General features: G+C 41.3%; 1 protein-coding gene across 6 annotated transcripts in view; it reads right to left on the reverse strand.

Moving 5' to 3' along the window:
- Nucleotides 1-22,014, reverse strand: part of si:ch73-103b11.2 (protein outspread) — a 50,680-nt gene extending 28,666 nt beyond the window's left edge. For 4 of the 6 annotated variants that reach the window (XR_005447088.1, XM_038736290.1, XM_038736287.1 and 1 more), the window contains exons 1-3: nt 21,089-22,013; nt 18,514-18,591; nt 16,460-16,525 (exon numbers count right to left, since the gene is read on the reverse strand). Coding sequence is in view for 5 of the 6 variants with exons in the window: in XM_038736290.1 (XP_038592218.1) it covers nt 16,460-16,525; nt 18,514-18,591; nt 21,089-21,208 (264 nt within the window). In the remaining variant the exon portion in view is untranslated. Of the gene's footprint in view, nt 1-16,459; nt 16,526-18,513; nt 18,592-21,088 lie in introns of all 6 variants that reach the window. The other 2 variants (XM_038736291.1, XM_038736288.1) reach the window with 2 other exon arrangements.
- Between the last annotated feature and the right edge of the window lie 495 nt (nt 22,015-22,509).

Below are 22,509 nucleotides of genomic sequence, written 5' to 3' on the forward strand. Positions count from 1 at the left end.
CAATCAAGGCTAAAGTCCATAATCAATACAGTAATAATGATGCACTTTTAGTTGTTAAAGATGTGGGATTATTTTGTATCCCACATTATTTTGTATACATCACAATGTGGATTGTTCAGCCATGTTGCATATCGTACCACTAGAAAGAGAAAAAGGACAGTCTGTTCCATTTATAAACAGTGCAAGTTCATGGGTTCGCGGAGAGGTTGAGTTTAATCTGTCTGATGCCTACCTGTGAGGTGTAAACCCAACTATGCACACCGACATGGAAGCCATCTGTCAACCATAAATAACGTGACCACAGGACGTCCACGATAATCCTACATTGTTTACAATGACTTACAGTTTCACACACAGGTTTATGTAAGCACAAAGTGCTTTTGTATGTAGGCACGGCTCATTTACAATGAATAGAGACATACTAGCTCAACGTGGAACAGATATGATTATCTATTCATAGTCCATTGCACTACATCGCTCCAAGAGTTTTTTGTAAAATGATGCTTTTCTAAGTGCATTTGTCAGTAAAACACTTGTGCAGACACAGATTAGAAAGATGGCACATAAAGAAGGCACATATTTGCACACACATTACCACGAATGTTACTAGTTCAGAAAACTGACTTTTGCTTAGTCTGACCTCCAAATGACTTCTGCAAGCTTTTGGAGAAACCTTGATAATCTTATGTTGACTGAGGGATTTATATTTGTTCAAAGAAATAAATGAGCACTGCATAACCAAGCACACTGCGCACGGGTAAGCTGTTTGAACAGCTTTTGGGCGCTACTTTCTCTGCACAAAACATACAGGCAGAATTATAGACACCAAAATACCACAGTAGTTCCCAGCTTTAAGTACCAGGTAGCCACAGATGATAAATTATAGCCCTCAGCAGATCAGAATATATTAGGAGATAGAGCTGGAAAGAAAATTAAAAGCTATCATGTTCGCATTAGTTGGCGACCAAATAAATCTAACTCAAGTATCCAATTTGTGCAGCATAACCATAGCCTGTCAGCAACACAGCAATTGAACTATGTGGATGGCCTCTTTTGCGGACAGAAAAGTCAATGGTTAACAGTTTGTGATAATCCAACACTTAGGTCAGATGAGAGGCCCTGTTTACTTCGTCACTCTTAAATGTCACTTTAATTCTCAACTCACCGTCTATATTGTAACAGATAGTGGAGTCAAAATTGGGCACAGCAAATTGTAACAAGGAGGACAGTAGGCTGGATGAACTAGGATAAGAGGAAGACAACAATCTGAGGTAGTATAATATTTGCAATTTCTCCTGTAAAATGGTAAAACAAGAGTGACAAAGAGGCAGTGACCCAGTTGGCCATTATGTTTGGTTTAACTTCTTATGCCATCAAGTCATCATCTATCACCAAAGGGCTCTTGACAAAAGGTGAGAGGCCAGGGCAACAGCCGGGCCTGACAGGCAGACGGACAAACAGACCTTGGGACAGCTGGGCGAGGGCCTAGGACTGCTTCAGACTGGACAGAGAGACTGCCGTCAGCTTGACCTGAGAGCCCCGTCACTCTTATACATGAAGAGACAATGAGGGTTTGGGAACAGTGGAGAGTGAGAAAAGGAAGATTAAGTCTCAGGCTGGTGGTCAAGGAGAACTGCAGTGCAGCAGGAAAAAAAGGGGGTTTGTGGACTACGACTCTAGATTTGTTTACTCAGACAGATGGCCTACCAATCCAGAGTACACCACACATGTGGGCTTGTCCTTGAGCTGGAGTCAGAGGAGGATAAACAGCAAAATATTTCAAATTCTGGGAACAGTTGTACAAGCAGCTTAAGCCCCCAGATTTATAATCACAGCATCGGATTCTCTAGGACATGGAGAATAAATCAGAGACTGACAACAGCTATGATTAAAAACTGAATTTTCATAAAGCTGTTCACCTCTGAGAGAGATTTGAGAGCTTACTGTATATGAAGTAGGTGGTGGTTGTGCGGGAGTACTATATATACACACACACACACGTTACGCACTGGAGCCGTGTGGCAAGCAGCACGGGACTCCTCTCACACGTGTGCACCCTCCCTGTCCCAACACTGTGTCAACTGAGCACCAATACACGCCCCTACTGTGGGCCAGTCATCGCGGCTCTAGCCCCCAGACCCAGGCCCCCTGATCCCACACCTCGCTGTCACCTAGCCTAGAACCAGTCCCCTCTCCCCGGGCCACTGCTCAGCACAATGGGCCCTTTGTGAAGCAGCACTAGTTCACACAATGTGGGATTGTCAGCCGCCACAGTCCACAGAGCCACTCCTCCCTTTAACCCTCAACAAGGAAATGACTGAGAAACAAGAAGCCCAAACAAGTGTCCTTTTGTGATCAGAGCATGGAAATTATGAAGCCAGCATAAACTTATTCTCGTCTCTGAAGTTGTTCAGAAAATAACATGAATACTGTCTCGATGGGTGTCATTGAGAAGAGTCATGTGGAGACAAGGACAAATCAGAAAAGGATTTAGTTTCTCTAGCTCGGCCTGTGATGACTGGAGGGGCAGGAGGGCACTTTGTATATTTACTAGGATATATCTGTGAAAAGATTATGAAAGCAGCAGCCATATGTGACATTGTAGCTGTGATATAAGTCTTTACCGGAACATTGTGCTTCAGTGGCAAACAAGAAATCAAAATATTGTCAATCAATGCATCAAGTACATATGAGCATTTAATTGATTCATTATAAAACTTTTTTATTAACCAATCTTCAATTATTTGGTTTTGGCCAACAGGTGTCAATGCTGTACAATTGTAAATCTTAAAGATAATAATTAATCAAATCTAAGAAAATAACCAGCTTTAACACTACAAGACAGCTCCATAAAGTGCTTCACATCTATAGTACACATTTAAAAATCACAGAGACTGTTTACCAGCTGAAGGAAGAACCTTATCAATAACATCATGCTCAGAATGCTTTCTCATCAAAAGGCTCTTCTCAACATTTAATTAAAATGCAATCCTTATCATAACGTATCAATTTGTATTTTATCTGTACAGATGTTAGGTACAATTACAACAGTGTTCATTAGGAACCAACTCTCTGTTTAGAAAATGGTAATTAGTAAGCTCCATGCATGCATGTGTGCCTTTGCACCCTTGGCTTCCTTCACTCTTGGCCATTCTGCCTCTAAGCAAAACATCACATTCTCCCTTATGACACAGCGAGAGAGACATTTGCTTCTATTGGCAGCTGGCTGACGATTGTGAAGCAAATTCTCTCCCCCTGCCATCAACATTTTTGGGTTTGACAGATTCATTTCTGGTCATGGAAATCGAGAGTGCAGTTGACTCCGTGAAGAGGAACATGAAGGAATGAAACTGCATTCAACTATGTGAGTGAGTCACATATTGTAACATCTTTTTTTTTTTTATTGCAGTCACTGCTAATTTCCCATAAATTTTCTGTCATGATGAATACATCTTAAATATTGCTCAATGACCAAGTTAGTTGTGAACACCTGTACTTTGATTGGAAACATCTGTTCTTTTGTATTAGGTGCCAGTTTGTCTGCCAACTTTGGTGGTGACAAATTCAAAAGCTACAACTTCTCTCGTTAAGATGCATTACGTTTCTTTAGACATGTAACAGCAGGATCCTCAAGCCCTCTTTCCAAGTTTTAAACTCTGCATCCAAAGCCATTTGACTTTGATCATTAAAGACATGGAAGCCAAAAAGAAAGCTGATGAACTGGCACTGCTTCATCCTGACTCACGAACATGGCCTAGAATCAGGTCTCTTCAGGGTCCAACATCCTCTGCTCATTACCGATAACAGCTATTATGCTATAAATCTTTCCTTAGCAACTTAGTACAACAGAGGTAAACACATTTTTGATACAAGTACGCATGCCAACAACCAGCTGCGGGGAAATGTCCTCAGGTGCCAGACGGATGGAGTCACCTTCTTGCTATGGAGGAATATCAAACTGCTGTCTCTTCTTTCCTAAGTCCACAATAATCATACAAACACAGGTATACATAGCAATCAGGCCAAGAAGTAGAGCTGACAGATTGGTCATTGACAAGATTACAATGATCACTGTCCCAGAGTCCTCACTGTCCTATAATTTTATCACAATATAGAGACAATGTTAAGACAGTACAACCACACGATATTTACCTTATCCTCAGCTATAATACCAACCCTAACCCCTGCCTGTACTTTAAACATATAGCTCTATAAAAAGCCATATGGTGGATATCTGTCCTCCAGGCATTCTCAGATATGCCTCACTCCACTGGTATGCATTCAAGACATTCAGATGAACGCTACAGTATAGGCATCTGCTCTAAGCCTGGTTACACAGAAACAGCACTACAGTGAAGGCACCAACAACAGAAAATTAAATCACCACACATTTCAAACATATTTGTACCAGGTATTTCAGAGAGGACTGTGGGTGGTAGCAGTGCTGCTCTTCTTATGGAGAATGGTGAGTGGATGTGGGTGGTTGAATGCTGTTTTACGAGGCCAGCAGTCGACAAAGGCAGAGGAGGAGGATGATGAGGGAGAGTTGGAGGATGAAGACCATTTTCTGTGTTAGTGCGGCAGGATTCTTTTCAAATGGAGGCTAGGATTGTGCTGTCGGTCAACCAGAGGCAACTGTACTGGAGCTACATGAACCACATCTTTCCCACTCAAAGGTAGAATAAAAAAAAAAAACGCATATGTGTGTGGGTACCAAATCAAACAACTTATCTATGGTATACAACTGTAATGGAAGCTTCCTCAATAGCGTTTATGTAATTAATAGAACAATAATAAATGAATAATTGCAAGACAGACACTGTGAGTGTGGGAATCAGTCTGTGTCTGGGTGGTGACGGAGTAGATGGGCCGGCTGGAGAAACAGGTGCTACGATCGAGTTGTGTCATGTTGCGTAGGCTGTTCACACTCAGACTGTCAAAGCAGAATTATTGTGTGTGTTGTTTCCCAAACTGGTAACTTTTTCCTTTCTCTGCTATCCACATCCCTTTAACATTTGTCAGAGCTGCTACTTTCCTCTCTGCAGCCAAATAAAATAGACCGTCTTGAGTTGTAAGCTCGAAATAAGTCAAGATTACATTTTTTGTTACCTCAATAGCTCCTAGCCCTAACTAATTTTTGCACAGTGAGTGTATTTGTTGCTATTTTCTATCTCTAAATTAGGTGATGTGAAACATTTTAGCCTTGTTACACATCCCAGAAGGATGTTCTGATGTTATCTCCAGTACACTGCCACTCACTCACTGACTTCTAGAGCAGTAAATCCTACAGTTGCAGCTCTTGAATCAGCTTTTGTCTCCATTGCAAAAAAACAGTTGCTCCAAGACCACAATGTGCCCCAAAAAAGCAGTGCCTGGATTACTGCAGCATCCCATACGGTGCTCTGACACAGCACTTTGAAAAGTAGGTCAAGGTGAATAGGCACCCATTATATGCTGTGGCTATTGTAAAGTCCAAGTGAAAACTATTCTTATCAAAAGACAAGAGGCATTTAAATATTGTTCACTCATTTACACAATGCTAGTTTCTGCAACTCAGTCTACACTTTGAAGAAATTGCATAAGACCTGAGGTCAGGACTAAACTACCTCTTTGATAATGACTACAAATCTGCCAAAGCCTTGCTAAGTCAACACAAATTAGCCCATCAGGCAGAAAGGAAGGGAAAATGGGGGAGGGACAGGGACATATTCCTTTGGGAATTCAGCTCATACTTTGGTTCTGGAGTTAGCTGTTTTTCCACAGGGCTGAAGAGCAGCTTCCTACAGGACCAGGTCTGCTGGTTGACCAGATAACCTACCCAAAAAAGTGGGAACAGCAGATGACTTTAGAGGCTAATCATCAAAACCTCTGGGGCAAAATTCATTTCCAGATTTCTTTATGCGTTCTAAGACTGGTTAACTTTCAAAATTTAAAACTAGTACCAACAGAATACTGAAGTTTCTGTACCAACACCCCAAAAAATACTTTACGATTCCTTCCTTTACAGAGGATAAATATGTCTACAAAAACATTTAATTATTTAATAATATAAACAACAATTCTGATGTTGTCTCTGGTTCAGGTAAGCTAATATTTTTATATGTTTCAGATATACATCTTCGAAAAGCTGAGTAAGTATTAGCTGAACACAATATGTTGTTGTGTGCAAGAACAGTTCAAAGTTGATGAAGACAGAAAATATGGCTTGCTTGTTTTTCCAGTTGGTCCAGTAGTCTTCTGCTGATGTCTGGAAAAGTTGCCTGACATTTTGCCCACTTCTGTTTATTTACGATAAGTAATATATAAATATTTTATTGCAGTGTTTTGTTTTACTTTTCCATGCAGTAGTTAATATTTCAAAGGACTGCAGTTTGTTTAAGTAGAGGGTGCATTTTCTGTTGCTTTTTCTTAAAAGCCGAGAAAAAGCACACAGAAGACAGCACTAAGCTGATTAGGTGTGGAGGCTGGAGGAAGGCTAGTCCATGGCTGCTGAAAAGGGAATTCTGGGCCAGGTCCTGAAGAAGCTGAAGAAGAGTGGGTTATTAAAGACTGAATGACTCACCTAACAACAATTAGCCTAGTAACAAGTCAACATACTTAAGTTGCAGGCTATGTGGATTTTACATGCAAGACACCTAACATTTCTACCAAAAAATGCTAATCCTTGCCATTATATTCACGTGAAACATCGCCAGACCAAATTCCAGGGCTGCACCTTTCTTTCTAAAAATATCTTGGCCGCAAAGTCCTGACCTTAACAGGTGGTTGGATTGGCAGGTCGCCAAGCTGAGGTGAAAAGTTAAAGGTCATCCAATACACCTGCACCTGTTGCAACTCTGAAAGACATTCAACTGCAGCTGACTACTGCAGAGCATCACAAGGAAGCAGCCAATTAGACACCCAGTCTCGGGCCAGTTTACAACTGGACCTCATCCAACTGAGACATCTTACTGCAGTGATGTAACTAATCAACTCCACCAATGCAAATCTTACTACAGTGAGTTACTACAGTGGTGTGAGTCTCACACCCCCACTAACACATGTAGACACCTACCCCGCTGTTTTATTAGTGCCTGTCTCAGAGCTGGCTAACCCTTCACCCTTTAAATGAAACCTTTTGTCAGTGTCGTGGTGTAGTGTTTAGAACAAACTGAGCAAGTAGTCCACCAGGCCGTGTTTGGCTTTATAGACAAGGAAGGGTTTTGGGGGAAGAGAAGTTACACAATACCGCTGGCTGCTCTCTCCAAGACAAATGTTTTATTGGCCAGTGAGAACTGGAATGAAAGACAGAGATACGAGAGAGTGGCAGAATAAGAGAAAATGAGGAGGTAAAAGGAAGGGAAAGTGAATTGGACTGAGTAATGGGAAAGTAAAAGTGAGGACCGTGCAAGTGAGTGGACACTGGTTTAGTCAAAGCCTCCTGGAGCCAGCCTTTCTCTGGATGATGAATGGCTGGAAATCATTAAAAAGAACAAGAAAATGAAGGAGGGTACAAAGAGAAGGATGGTAAAAAGACATCCTGAAAAAAGCAGCCTTTTAAAAGGACTTCTCACCATGGCGCAACAGTGGACCGCCATCAAGCATTCGGCTCAACCCAATATCGCAATCATATTCACCAAGTTTAAAAAAGAAAAAAAATGAGTACAAGTTCACTATCAACTGGAATCCCACATCAATAGGACACTGATACCTCATAAGTTGAATTCAATTTTATTTATAGTGCCAATTCATAAAAGAGGTTAACTCACCGCACTTTTCATATAGAGGTTTGCAATAGTATTTACAAAGATCCAGCAATCTCACGATGAGCAAGCAACTTGGCAACAGTGGCAAGGATACTTACTTAATAAATAAACTTGCTTTTAAAACAGGAAGAAACATCCAGCAGAACCTAGACACAGAGTGTGCAGCCAACTGCCTCGACTGTTTTTTTTTTTTTGGGGGGGGGGGGTAATAATAGTAATAATAATTACAGCAATACAAATAGGACTAATAATAATAGTAGCAGTGTGGAGCAGGAACATTCGGGCAGAAGATGGCTTGCAATCACAGACTCAGATTGTACAGCTCTGGAGGCAGAAATACCTGCTAAATGCACAGTATAGGACTATTTTACTCAAGGTGCTGATAGACCCAGTGCCCTGTGTTAAATGATCCTGGCCATAAGCAGTGACAGGGATAAACATAAGGAGTGTCTCCACTTAAAGCCTACATAAGGTTAGCTCAAAGTTTAAGTACAACCTTATAACCAGTGTTCTGTTGTGAAAAAGGTGCAAAAGTTTTATCTTATGGGGATGTTGGATTCCTTGGATTTTAGTCTGACTTCCATCAATTTGTCTATGCATTGCAGGCAATACATGTCAATACATGTAAATTCAGTCCCATTTTCAGTTGGAGCACTTTCTGTTCATCCAATCAAAGAGGGACGGCTTAGTCCATTTTTCTGTGTGTCTGAGAGTGCACACTGGAGAACAATGCTGTTTTTTTGGCTGTAATTTGAATTTAACAAGTGTAATTTGACAGCCATTATTTTTAGACTCATTAAGCCTTTTGGCTATGGAACATACACAAACAGTAAATAGGGAAAGCGAGTGGATGAGGCGGGGGCAGTGAGAAAGCCTGTCCTTCACATTTGATCCTTGAGAGTTTATAACAAATTACATTTAGTTTCAAATCAGCTGGGGTCATGTTTCCTGGCAGTTATCCATGTGTGCTAATGAAAGTAACAGATTTAAATTACACTTTTACAGATAAAGACAATAAAAGTGACCAGTGGTGCCATGTAGTGTACTGTCTCAAACTCAGGCCAAGCACAGGAGTTTAATGTTTGGAGAGCAGACTTGGTCCTGAGCCAGACAGGGTTACTGTACTTGTGACTAACGAAATGGAGGAATTTAAGCAGTGATCAAGTGGAGGAGATAAGATTTTCATCTTAGCCACATCCTGGATGGTGTGGTGACTAAAGCAAAGGCAAAAAGTAAAGAGCACAGATAAGACGACACTGAAAGTCAGATCAAACGGCCAACAAGAGAGCCAGACTGGTCAGTGAAAATACAACCTAACCTATCTTACATGAGACCTTTTATTGTATTCTGTTCAATCATGCTCTCCTCCTGGTGATAGTAAACTTCTGTCTCCTCAGAAAGCACAGCACTCAGAAAGAGGACACGCATATTAGGTCACTTGGAGGACAGCAAGGCCCTTGATAAGCAATCGCTGTGAGCTGGTGGATCAGAACCTATCACTAAGGGATGTACAATCACTTCACAGACTACCAAATTACTTCTGGTCTGATTTTTCTAGAAGCCACAGTCAAGTCTGTTGTGCTTCTTGTCAGGTCGATCATCTCTCATGGGATCAATTTTAGAATAAGGAGAAATCCTTGACATGTTTTCTGATGACACTTGCAATGACACTTCAACATCACAGTGCCGGTTTTCCAGATAAAAGTTAACAGGAAAGCAGTGGGTGTGGTACACTGTGCTCCCACAGAATTAAATGTTCACACTGGATCTCGTGCTCATGGGGTGGTCTAATGCATTATTGTACAGAGGATCAGCTCTCTTTCTCACCAACACATTGAAACGGAGCCTTGTGTTTATAGAAAAACTAATGCGTTCAAGTTAACTCTGAAAAGTTAGTCTATTTTCTTAACCCAACACTGTCAATATCAGAGACACACCTTCAAATAAGTTATAAGCAAGCATGTAAGGAGCCTAGCTAATAAGCATATGTTAACTTTAAAAACAGCTGCGTTGTCAAGGTTAGCGCGCTGTACGTAGTATAGCTGGGTTCTGGTGGTTTTTCTTAAAGCTAATTAGCCTGTTTCTTTCATGCTGGCAATTTACCGTAACGTAACACCGTCCCCTGGCGATCAGATCGCCAAAAGGTGATCTCAAGTAGCCATGATCAGACGATATGAAAATAGAGAAGATCGCCCAACCATAACCTACACAGTGGTTGCTAAAAACGCAAGTTGCACCATCACACTTAAGTTCATTGCTGTTAGCCTCTCCCGGCCAACAGCAGAAATGGAAGTGACACGGTCAGCAGTGCATAGGGAACTGGCAATTCCAAACTTGGATAAAACATTGGCAAAAATCCAGAAAAATTACCCATTTCTGTAAATGAAAACAAAAACAAGGGAATGTTCTTTATAAATATACTAGGGCCGCAACGATTAGTCAACGTAATCGATGACGTCGACTATAAAAATGCATCGACGTGAAATTTCATTGTTGATGCATCGTTACAGAGAGGCTGTTTAAGGAAATGATAGCAATCTTCTCATTAAGAAGATTTCTGGTTGTTTATTTCTAACTGCAATGCATTACTTGGAATTCTAGGGGCAGTATCGCTTCCACTATGTGCCATGACTGCAAGACTCTTCGCAAAGAAGAAGCATTCATGTGAGAAGCGGAAAGCAGCGGAGAAAGTGGCTAACAATGGAACATTTTATGTTTTTACAAGTTTTGTACGCCATTTAATCACTAAATACACTTTTGAGGCGAGAAATCAACTGTGTAGAATTTGAATATTGGCAGTTTTACCAAAGTTGATTGTGAATCGAAAATGTGCTTAAACGTTTTCGGGGTTGAGAAGCTCCACAAGCGCCGGCCCAGCCACAGAGCCCACCACAGAGCCCTCTGTTCCCTGTTACTCAGACCACTGCAGCAGCAACAACAGAGCAAAGGCCAAGTGTAAAATAAATAAAAGGGGACTATTGCTTTATTATTCTAAATAGACATTACATTTGTGGTACAGTTGTGGTTATAGTACTTGCTTTGAATTTGCTTTTATTTTATATAGTTCCAAAGCAAAAGTCTTTGGCAAAAAGTAAAAAGTTTTAAAGTTAGTATAAATCAGTGAATTATAGGAGTCCACGCTGTCTTGTCTTCTTCCCTGGTTTCCCCCTGGCGCCGATACTGGTGTTCATTCTGAATAGTAAACCTTGTTCAATTAATGGTAACGGTAGTTAGGCTCTGTGTTAGAGATCAATTCACTTGAAAGATTTAATTAGTTAAACGGTTTAATTAGGGCTAGGGTTAGGGGGTGACAAAAACAACTAATCAAATAACTAACAGATTAGTCGACTACAAAAATAATTATTAGTTGCAGCCCTAGAATATACTATGCTGGTTGACAGCTTTGTGATGTGGGGTTGCATTGAGCAGCAGTTACAGTGTTGTAGACCCTGATGATTACAAGCTGTATGAATGGCTGTTCCCATGGTTTTGTGGCTTTGTGCAATGGGAACAGTGACCCCACTGTAATCCATGGCTGTTTACATTCCAGCAGATCAGTTCCTACTGGAAACATGAGGAAGGAAGGGCAGGGGTTAAAGAAGACTCTCACACACGATATCTCTACAAAACCAACACACCCCTCACCTAGGACCCGCACTTGGTAAACAATCCACAATGATCCAATTTGGAAGGCCTACACCGTCTTAAAACTGCAAGAGCTGTAACCAACATCTCATTTATTCTAGTATTTAATCTTATCCTTTTCCCTTTAAATCGTCTGCTCTCCAATCCGCCTTTCAAACCTAAATTATTCATCTTTCCATCTCGTACTGTAACACAAACTTGTGTACTCCAGTCAGTCTTGACTCCTCTCTCCCCTCTTTCCCATGGTTTGCTGTGAGTGAAAGACTGGAGCTCCCCTATAAGTATCCCTAATTTGATGGGGTGGGGTGGTCAGCCTCCACTTATTCCTTGCATAGAGTGCATGGGGGAAACAACATGGCTCAGAGACCCTGCCCACTCATCCTTCACTTAGAAAGCTCTCCTCATACCCAAACCAACACAAGACAAAAGCTCCACAAAACTGGTTAAAAATAGCCCCAAATTTCATGTTTCACAGGGCTAGAAAAGGGAGAAGGTGTTCATGCATTTTTCAACATGTCAAAAGGTCTTACAAATCTGAGGGCCAACACAGGCTGAGGTTGTATATTCTCATGTCTGGCAATTTCAGGAGAGAGGCAGCAGAATAGTGCGCCTCAAGTTGAAAGAATGCACAAATGTATGGGAAATGGAGGGAAGTTTGTCAAAACTCCATTCTTGGACACAACTATGGGGCAAGGGTCTACTATTTGAATTCCAGTAAGCACATGAAATTAATTGAGCTAAGATGAAATGAGAGTTACTTCAACAACTGAAACGTCATGAGAACATCATGTTCTCCTTGGAATAACAAGGGATACAGCCGTGATACAGATAGTCAGCTGCAGTCTCTGAATAGGCCTTTTGTGTAGTGCAATTCAATAGGTAGCCTCATTTTATTTGCAGGTATACTGTGCTTGTTCAATGTGGAATAAAACAGATGAACTGACAAGAATGAGAACACAAAGTGGACTGTGTTTTCCAAGTACCTGCAATGGCCTCCAAATAAACGGAGGAAATATTGTACATAAACCACCGTCAACAGTGATTAAAGACTTTCAATGCAAAAGCCTTCTTTTAAAACCAATTTAGGCTGTGATTCAGTGTGAGCTCATAGACCACAACAGAGATTGAGACACTGCAAAGAAATACAATTCAACCTACATCATATGATTTGGTGTGTGTGTGTGTGTGTGTGTGTGTGTGTGTGTGTGTGTGTGTGTGTGTGTGTGTGTGTGTGTGTGTGTGTGTGTGTGTGTGTGTGTCAGAAAGAGTAGGTTACAAATAGGTCAACGCAAGGTCAATGGGAGCTAGGTGCTGTGTGGGGTATTTAGGACAGCATAGCGAAGCAATTATTATAGTGTGGGTGTTGATCATTTTACCTCGCAATGATGTCATCAAAGTGGCTTTGTGTAGCTGGAGAGTTCTTCACACCCACATACCTGCCCTCACCACGAGGTGATAATGGATTTTGTGTGTCTACGTGTGATTCGAGTCACTTAAACAACTTGAACAGCTTAATCACACAGTTGTGTATGGGTGGCCCCTGTTCATTTGTCTTTTCTTTACCTCTAAATGATTAGAAGGCCACTTTCTCTCAGGACTGCTGAAGTCAGCAAAACTTCTCAAACCTTGCAACACCTGTTCCTGACATGGCCTCTGCGGTCAAGCACCCTCGGCCCCAGGTGCGTTCACTCACATGCTCACTCACACACTTGCGCACACACCAACACTCGCACATGGACAAACATGTGCAGATCAGCACAACCTTTAACTCTGTCTAATCCAGCCTCACACATTTGTTTCGATGCTGTGTCCGATGTTTTTTTCTACAGCTACTGTAGAAAGGCTTGCTCACCATATGACTGAGCCTACAGACAGCTTCAGCCCACACACACTCGTGCTTTGCTTCCAGAGTGTTCTGTCCTAAATCTATACAGTCTGGGCAGAGACAGCCAAAGCTCTCCACAAAACAGAGAATAACTGTTCCATGTTGCACATACCATGGGCAAGTGTTGCTGGACAAAGGGACAAAACATGTTGTCTTGGTAATGCTCCCATGAAACAATTGTGCCGGGTTTTTCTGGGAAAATCTATCGTGTGCATTCAGCAAACGTAAACGTAAAGACTGAATTGACAGTGAGTTTGACTTTGTGGGTAAATGTATCTAATTTACAGCTAATATAATGTATAGTGCTAAAATTCAGTGAACTAGCTTAGACACAAAACACTTAATAACTCCCTTCTTTGGGGGCCCAGGCCAAGAACAATCCTCTAAAGCTGCACTAACACATTAGCGTTGCATGGCAGGACATGTTCTATGCAGGCCATAGAACATGCAGCAATTCACCCTCTCCGTCTTTCCAATCAGAACACATCGTCTTTTCATCTTGCTCTTACTGCGGCTACATTTTCTTTACCACTTCTCTCTTGCACTTAACGGTTCTTCACAGCCACCCACAGCTCTTAGCATAAAATCATGGTATGGTGTGTAGTGTTGGGCGTTCACCGTAGGTGGGCAACCCCAAAACGATGGCTGTCCCAAGCCTTAGCTAACCCATTCCTTTCCCCCAGATTCATGCCACATCCTGAAGGTTGGGACCACAGCCCATCTGGGTTTGGTTAGATCCAAGACACAAGAGCCATAAAACCAGGCCGAGAGAAAAACAGAGGGGCACCTCCTCATATACAACCCCAACCAGGGCTCTCAGATGGGGGGCTCTGATGTGGTCTGGAGCAACGTTATACTGGAGAAAGCTGACAGTCTTTAGATTTGACCTGATGTCATTCAAAATACAGCATTTAAACTGATCTTAATGTCAGTTTCTATCTTGTATTTAATGTTGATTGTAGCCATCTGAAGCATTTTGCAGTGGACATTTAAACTGCACACTACTGCATAATACATAGCAGTGCGTCATATTTCAAAACCATACCAGCATACAGCACGGGCAATCCAACGTCAGTGGTGCAATAAAGTTTGGATTATAATTTTGGCATCACTGCACAAATTAGAAATGTTGCAATAATGGCGAGGCTGAGATCACTTTATAAAAAGGCAAAACAATAACATCTACTAAACCAACCACTTGGCTTTGATTATTGGTATAAAATAAAATCAAACCAAAATTACTCTCGTGTTATTAATATTTATTAGTAGCTTAACATAATGTTTTGGCACTAAACGCATTTTAAATCATTACCTATACTGTCTATGAAAGTGAAAAGGACATCAACTTAAATTTATGAAATCATATAATGCCACTCACAGATTCTAACCTTACCTGAAGAGTCCAAATATTAATTTTACCTCTTTGTCCACAAAAAACGAGTGCCAGATATGCCAATTAGCCAAGTTTGTGCAGCTGTGTATTCAACACAAAACAATTATTCTAATGAGTTTTGTGTGACAAGTGCCATCTTATATTTATTGTCACTTGATATTTACATCTCCAGACCCTCACTCCCCCCTCCCCTCTCCTTTTGATCCTGCATCCAGAAAGGACATGAAAAGATGTAGAGTGACATCCAGAGAGAACAATGAATGGAAGGAGGACATCCGCCGCTCTCCTTTGTTTCTTCCAGTAAACACATCATCCATCCTTCTTCTGGTGTCATCGTTCACCACCAGTGCCTGACAAATACAATTTATTGGCTCCATTTTGAAAAAGACATTAAGGCCAGTACAGTATGCCATGTTTAGGAAAATAAAAAATACTCTGCTCTTGCATGTAATATGCAAATAGTAGCCTTGCCATTCAACATGTAGAATATTTCTATAGGGGGAATGAAAGGGGAATGTATCTATTACATAAAACCTCTCAGCATCCCTCTCCTCTGCCAAAGAATGCCACATACAGCATGAACGGGTCAAAAGCAACAAAGCAAGTGCTGTTTCGACCACTTCTGCTTTCACCTCATTTCAAAGCACATCCCACGTTTAGAAAAGAAAAAAACAAACAAAAAAAACTGTTGAGCACTGTTTTGGGTCAATCAATATTTAGCGAGCCCACATGCTGAAGTACAATACAGTAATAACCGACCTGCCAAACTTATAGTATTCAAACATGAAAAACAACAAAAAATATGAATTTGAAACAGTCAGCCTACATATTAATTAGATAGTTACTGTATAGATCATTTCATTACTGGCACTAATACAGATCACAAAAGAAAAAGTCTTCCTAGTGAGTAGTTTTTCCAGTTTTTCTTTCAGAACAGGAAGTTCCTCAAGCATGTTAGCCACTTAAACACACACACGCACACACACCTTGGCATGTGACTTTAGTATCAACAACATGTGGTGTCACATCACTCCGTTTGACACCACTGTGCTAGTTAGCTTAGTGTTTAACACATTCACAAAATACTCTGTTGTATGCAGGAGAGCATAGGCGTTAACAGTGTGCAACTGCCTGGTGAAATGGTAGCGAACCCATCACAGCACCAAAATGTTACTAACAAAGTAACTACACTTCAACGTCAACAAGTCTGTAAATTATTTCTTCTCCATTTTTATAATGCAACAGCCTCTTAAGAAAACTGTGACCAACACTTTTATAAACAGAAATATAAAAGTGTAAAATCAGCCTCTCCACTAGAGTTAAAATGACTTAACTTTCATGGGATGTATCAAACAATAATGAAACCTCCAGTAAATTATCAAATAGTGCTCAGGGGCTTTATTTAACGCAACTGAAAAGGAAGCAATTCTTAAAACAACCAAATTTCACCTTTTCAGTCATACGCCACCTTGTTCTGTGAGCTGTTCCTGTTTGTGACTTGTTGTTGCTGCTGTATGCTGAAAAAGCAAACTCAACCGTTCCTCCAGCAGTTTCACATTAAAACACTTCCTGGAGTTGAAAAGGGGCTTAATCACTTCCCTTTCACTGATAGATATTGTGCTGAGTTTCCTTAACAGCAGGTTAACACAGAAAAGGAAAAAACACTGGGGAAATCGAGCTTAGATTTAGAGAATGACAAGTGGGGAGGAAGGCATGATTATGTCGCCCCAATGTGCCAAATAAGGATGCTGAATTTACCACCCAAGCCATCATAGCACAACTTTCACTCACCATTTCGTCCAGAGCATAGCGAAGTAAGCCATGCTCGTACAGGATGAAGAACCTCCGTTGCCATTTCTGCATTTAAAGAAATGAGAAACTGTTACTGACATGGTCACATGAAAAATACCATTATCATTCCCAGCAGTAAATCACATCAGCATTTTATAAAGGGTGAAGCAACATGTGAAAATATTTAGCAAGGGTTTGGAAAACTGTCATGGCTGTTTAACAAATACTGACAGATATTTATTTTTAAAGCCAGATATATTTATTGGACCTATAAATGAATCAGTAAATGTTCCAGTTAAAATCTTGAATCTTACATAATATACACCTCAGAGTCTCAAGACTTTGCTACTACACATATACAAACAGTAAATACACCTTGCAATGGCAAGCCAGTTCTTGGCACACTTTCAGGACATGTACCACATCACAAGGTGTTCAAGTTAGCTGGAAAACATTTTATAGTCATGCTTCAGTTCAAAAGTCAATTATCCAGTTTTCTGTTTGTTTTTCTCCATAAAAGTATGAGGCACAACAGCACAATAGACTGAATGCCCCAGTTGAATGACAACAAAAACTGCAAAGGAAAAACACTTTCACAGCAATACACAATATTACACGTAAGATAATTACACATAACATTAACCATGCCCAGATCTGTCTTACAGGATATACATGTTATATGCACACAACCTTGAATTGACAGACAATGTGTTTGCCCAAAACACATTCGGTGCACAATGTAAATGCCCTCTAGAATACTGCAGATGAAGCCTATCACGTTTCTGAAACCACAAGGTAAAATCTGACATACAATGGAGTCATTTTATCTCTTGGTTAGAATAGTATTTCTGCCGATATTTGGGCAAATGATATGGTGACAGTTTCCATTGATCTCCTTCCTCACTGACTTGATGAGCTCTCCACTACCCCGCTCTTATCCTAATGCACCGTTTTGTTTCAGTGTTAAATATCCTGGGCTCAGATTCCAAGAGCCCAATCCATGAAATATTGAGAGGTGCTTTGTAACCTAAAAGCCATTGGAAGGTCACGACAGAGGTGCCGATAAGCTTCACGGGCGATGTTAAAGAGACCTTGGAGTCACATCCATTAAAAATGTGATAAATACATGGCTTCCAGAAAAATTCTGCAGTGTAATTCATGGACAGAACAGAGCCATAGACTCACAACCTGTCACACTAAAGTGGTCCTAAAACATGACTCAACCATCATGTCAGTTCCTTTTCTATGTTATTTGCTTGTTGGTCAGTCAAAACCTGACCAACCTGCTCACCTCAGCACTATGTACAGGCCACCAATTATACCTCCACAGTATAAAGCTGTTTGTGGGAATAGGTGGAACATGTCAGTGATTATGTCAAAGCAGCAGCAGACTGTTGACTATACTTGAGTTGAAGGATCCAGAGGTGCTTTTCCAAAAACCCATATGGAAGCCATCAGTGTGGCTGTGAGAACTGGGACTTTTCCTTCTCCTCCCCCACATTCTCCCTTACTCCTCTTTCGGATGCACCACCGCCGTATAATCTGGGAGCTGATAAAGATAGCGGTGCAACAGAGCAAGGCTCCCATTACATGATGCTAGGGAAGCAGGAATCATGAAATTAAGTCAATATTTGGCTCATTATTGCCTGAGAATGAAGCTTATTCTGATAAGAGGGCCAAGCCTCCCACAGAAAGCTGCTGAATCCATGAAACAGCGACATGAGCCATAATAACCAAACCTCCTGTTTGTCTAAAGTGAAATTAATGCCAGAATCGATAACAAAATTAAAGGAGGAGCAAAGCAAATTTCCTTTTTCAACTCACCTGGCACCATTGGAGGTGTCCTAATAAACTAAACTTTACACATATCATACTCAAAGCTGTTTTAAATAAAAAAGTACTGTACCTATAAACTTTTGGCATGAGCAGAATCTACAGATAATGGGTGAAATGAAGCTGATCCCTTTAAAGAATACCAGTTTGTTTTCATGAAGCTCCACCAAAAGAAGAGACAAAACTCTGCCCCAGAAATGTCCAGCAAAAGAACCACTTACCCGAGATCTGTGTAAGGGATTGTCAAAATGTGTTCCCTCTGGTGCCAGCAGCAACCATCCTCCATATATAGGTTTTGCCTGGTTAGGAGAACACACAATTACAGTGTTGAAAGCAAACACTAAAACATGCAGATGAACACATCGGTAAACAGGACAATTATGCACATTTTAATTCACTGTAGATATAACTGGAGGCTATTCCCTAGTTTAGGCTACAAATTGTGACCCAATATCAGACAGGATAACACAGACACACACACACACACACACACACACACACATCTTAGTTTAACTCCAAGAAGGTGTCTATTAGTCACAAGTTGCCTAGTTTATTGCAGGCTACACTCTTCAGCTGGCTGTATCCCAGAGCACCATGCTGTCCTGGGGAAAAACAAGGAAAGGCTAACACACATGATTTTCCTTCTGATCCTTTAAGTGGGTGGACGTGGTGGGTCGAGGGGTTAGCAAGAGGCAGAAGTTAGCAAGAAAAACAGTGGATGAGAAACATGAGTGTGTGAGTGAGTGAGTGAGTGTGTGAGTGAGTGAGTGGTAGTACAGGGCCTGAGAGCTTTTGTGGCTACAGATTTGCAATTCAAACTTGTACTGAGAAATGCAGTCTTTCTTAAATAGTTCTGGTACAAACTTGAACTCCAGCCATACTCGAAGTCAGCATTTGTTTGCTGAGCCAAAAAAGAAACCCTGCATAACCACTGCAGCGTTGTCTGTACAAGAGCACAAATTTTACTAAATGTTAACATTGAAATCTTACCTACACCTAAAGAGCTTAACTAATTAAAATACCTTACGTAAATCAACTCCGCTCCCAAGTCTATGGAACAGTAGCCTACAAATCAAGTCAAAAAGCTCTGACATTTACAGTCGCCTGGCACCTCTATGTCCCTATTTCAGTGGTTTTGATTACAGTCATAACGTCATCCCATGTAAAGCCAAGTATAATCCGCCATAAAACCTCTTTCACTTTGATTACAGGAGAAACATCAAATTTCTCAGCCGAGTGACTGTAAACAAAATTACATAACGAGAATTTTCAGACTTAAGTCCGTAATCGTACCCTTGGACAGTCAAACGTTTGAGCAGACTTTAAAGAGAAACAGCATCCAACTTTTTAAAGACATCCTGAGAGGTGACAGCAGCACACAGGAACAGCACGTAGATAAGTTATTTGATAATGGGACTGCTGGAAAGGGCAGTACAGTACGTGTTGAGAGGGAATCACACTAATCCCGGAACACTAGCGTCCTTCTTGCCTGTGAAAAAGGAACAGAGACTGAACATGGTTTTAGAAAAATGTCCCATCTCGCCTCACATGACCTGACAGCCGCCTGAATGGTTAGTCCTTCATAAAGAGAGAAGTAGACAAGATGAATCTAGGTCATTTTTTTTTTTACTCTTCAGTGGTTAAACGCAGTCATTTGAGTGCATTCATTTCACAACGACCCCCAACCTCTTATTTCCCTCCATCATAAATGACTACGTAATACTGCACCAACAGCATTGGCCTTTGAGTGGTGAGTTGGTGGAGGGGCAAAAGGACAAAAGCTCTGGATGAAAATATGCACAGAATGGGATTGACAGACTTTCCGTATCTTCTTGTAGTAGGACTTTTAAACAATTAACAACATCGCCGGCCTGTCCCGGGTCTTCAGGCTCTGACAGCAGATGATAACCTTTCCCTGGGTGCAGCCATCAAAGGATAACGTTGATAGCCAGTGGGCGAGAAATTCCGCTGACAACCTCAAGACTATTTCCATTCCAACAGAGAAGCCATTGGACATGATGGAGGGATTACAGGAAAATATGTTGGCCTAATGTTAGTCCACAGCCAGCCATTTTGAAGACATTGCCATCAGAAGACACATCACTGTCTATCACAGAAGCGGCATTTATATAAACTGTGTATCTGGAGATGGGTGACTCTTAACCTGTTAAACAGCTTACCAAAAGGAATGATCACAATACAGGCCAACAGAGTTCAGTGAGACCTGATGCCACCATTCACAACCTGCCAACATCAACAACACAGCCCAGCAGGGGAGTGTTAGTGGAATCTCCCCATTTGTGATTTAGATACCAGTATTATTGGAAAACAGCAATGGGATTTTGACAGCCTCACAGTCGCCCATCCTTAATGCCTTTAGGAGTGACTGTTTGTTAATTTGTGCATAAAATTGACAGCAGTGTGGGTAAAATGGGCAAAAAAAAATTATTTTATATTATTATAGCAAATACTGAAAAAGATTTCACAGAAACAAATGTAACCAAAATTATTCAACAAAAGCAGTTGGTAGTAGGCTACTGTGCTGGGAGGCATGGAGCTGGGTGGAGGCCTATATAGCTGCATGAATTAAGGTCAATAGCGCCCTTGGGCTGGAAAATAATTATGTCCAATTAGCCTAACCTTTGCACTTCATGGTCTATTGACACACGACGAGCCGTTTGACATGTGCACATCAAACAGACAGATAAAAACATGCTTTGCTTTTACATTAATATAGACTACATAGGCAGTATCAGAAGTATGACAGATCCAATGTGTAAAGAAGTATTTGTTCACCTGATTTAAGTCCTCGTCGTTCAGCAAATGTGATTCTCTGGGCTTAAAGCAGTTCTGGCATTTACTTTTGTTGAAAATGTTGGCTTGAAATTTCCGACAAGGATTGTCTTTGAATGACATGGTTAGTGGAGGGGGGGAAAGGCGACACTTGATGAGAAAAAAATCCAAGAAAGCCTTGTTTCAACAACAAAAACTGCTCAATTCTCGCAGCCGAAAGGGTTGCAGTCAACTTGCGGGGGGGGGGGGGGGGGGGGGGGGGATACACAACTTACTAGAACAAACCTAGCAAAAGAAAGAAGTCCATTAAAAATATAATGGTGCGCTGTTCACCTGTCCTATTTTACCTGAGGCAGTAAATAACCTCTCGTTAAGTGATATCTATGATAGTCATCTTGCGCGAGGGGTCGCCTCCCGCAGCTAACGCTGACCTGCTAACTTTTGTTATTGTATACAGGCTTTTTAAGAAGTTGTCAAATGAATCGTCGAAAGCGCAGACAGGTGTGCGCGGTCCTTCGCCTTAATTAAGTCCTCCAACGAGATGTCGACGTTTCACAGGTGACATTCCAGGCCTCGAGTTCGCTGCAAAGGTCCCGTCAGCCTCCATCGGGCGGAACGAGCTCTACCGAGGGAGGGAGTCCACTTTGGCCCCTCTCACTCCGTCTTTCTGTCTAACAAGTGACACCGTATTAATTTCCGTCAAATCAGTTTCACGCTTCAAACGTCTCTCTTCAAGGCCAAACACGGTTATCCAACTTTACAAACGCCATCGGCTCGGCTGTCACGCCGCTGGATCCATCGCCTCGGGTCCAGTTCGTCGTAGCTGCCTTCCCGTTGCCACTGGTACGCAGTCTGCGGTGGATGTTTTCGTGAAAATCCTCGCTTGGGCCGCACAGTCTGTGGAGAGACGGGGGAGGCACTCAGCAGAGAGTGGAGTGGCGAGTGACAGCAAGCTCGGCCAATTACATTCAACAGCACGCCCACAACCGAGGCTGTGTCCAATAGAAAGCCTAAAACATCTCCCAATACTTTTGCTCAAGCTAGGTGGGCTTTAAAGAGCCCATGATAACAAAAACTAACTTCTATGTGGAGCTGTAGTGTTATTAATGTTAGCCTGAGCTAATATTTTTCCAAACTAAAAAGACAGAGAGTGGGCTACATTTATTCAGGTTACCCTCGTTGTTAGTGGAGGTTATTTCTTTAGCTGATGTTTTTGTTTTTGGTGTGTGGTGTGCTAATCTTTAAAGTCCACAACAACATGACAGGGAAGCAAATAAGATAACTCTGTGTAAAAACATTTCTAATTCCTTCCTTTTATCCAATATTGAAAAACATACAACATTGCTATAAAGGGTTACCTCAGATGAACATGACACAACCAAATAGTGGCTTTAATTGGTAATTGTACCCTTGATTATTTGAGA

This window comes from Micropterus salmoides, unplaced genomic scaffold (assembly GCF_014851395.1).
Source record: "Micropterus salmoides isolate LMB-PRFRI ecotype aquatic unplaced genomic scaffold, ASM1485139v1 Ms_hic_scaffold_21, whole genome shotgun sequence".
NCBI classification, from domain to species: Eukaryota; Metazoa; Chordata; class Actinopteri; order Centrarchiformes; family Centrarchidae; genus Micropterus; species Micropterus salmoides.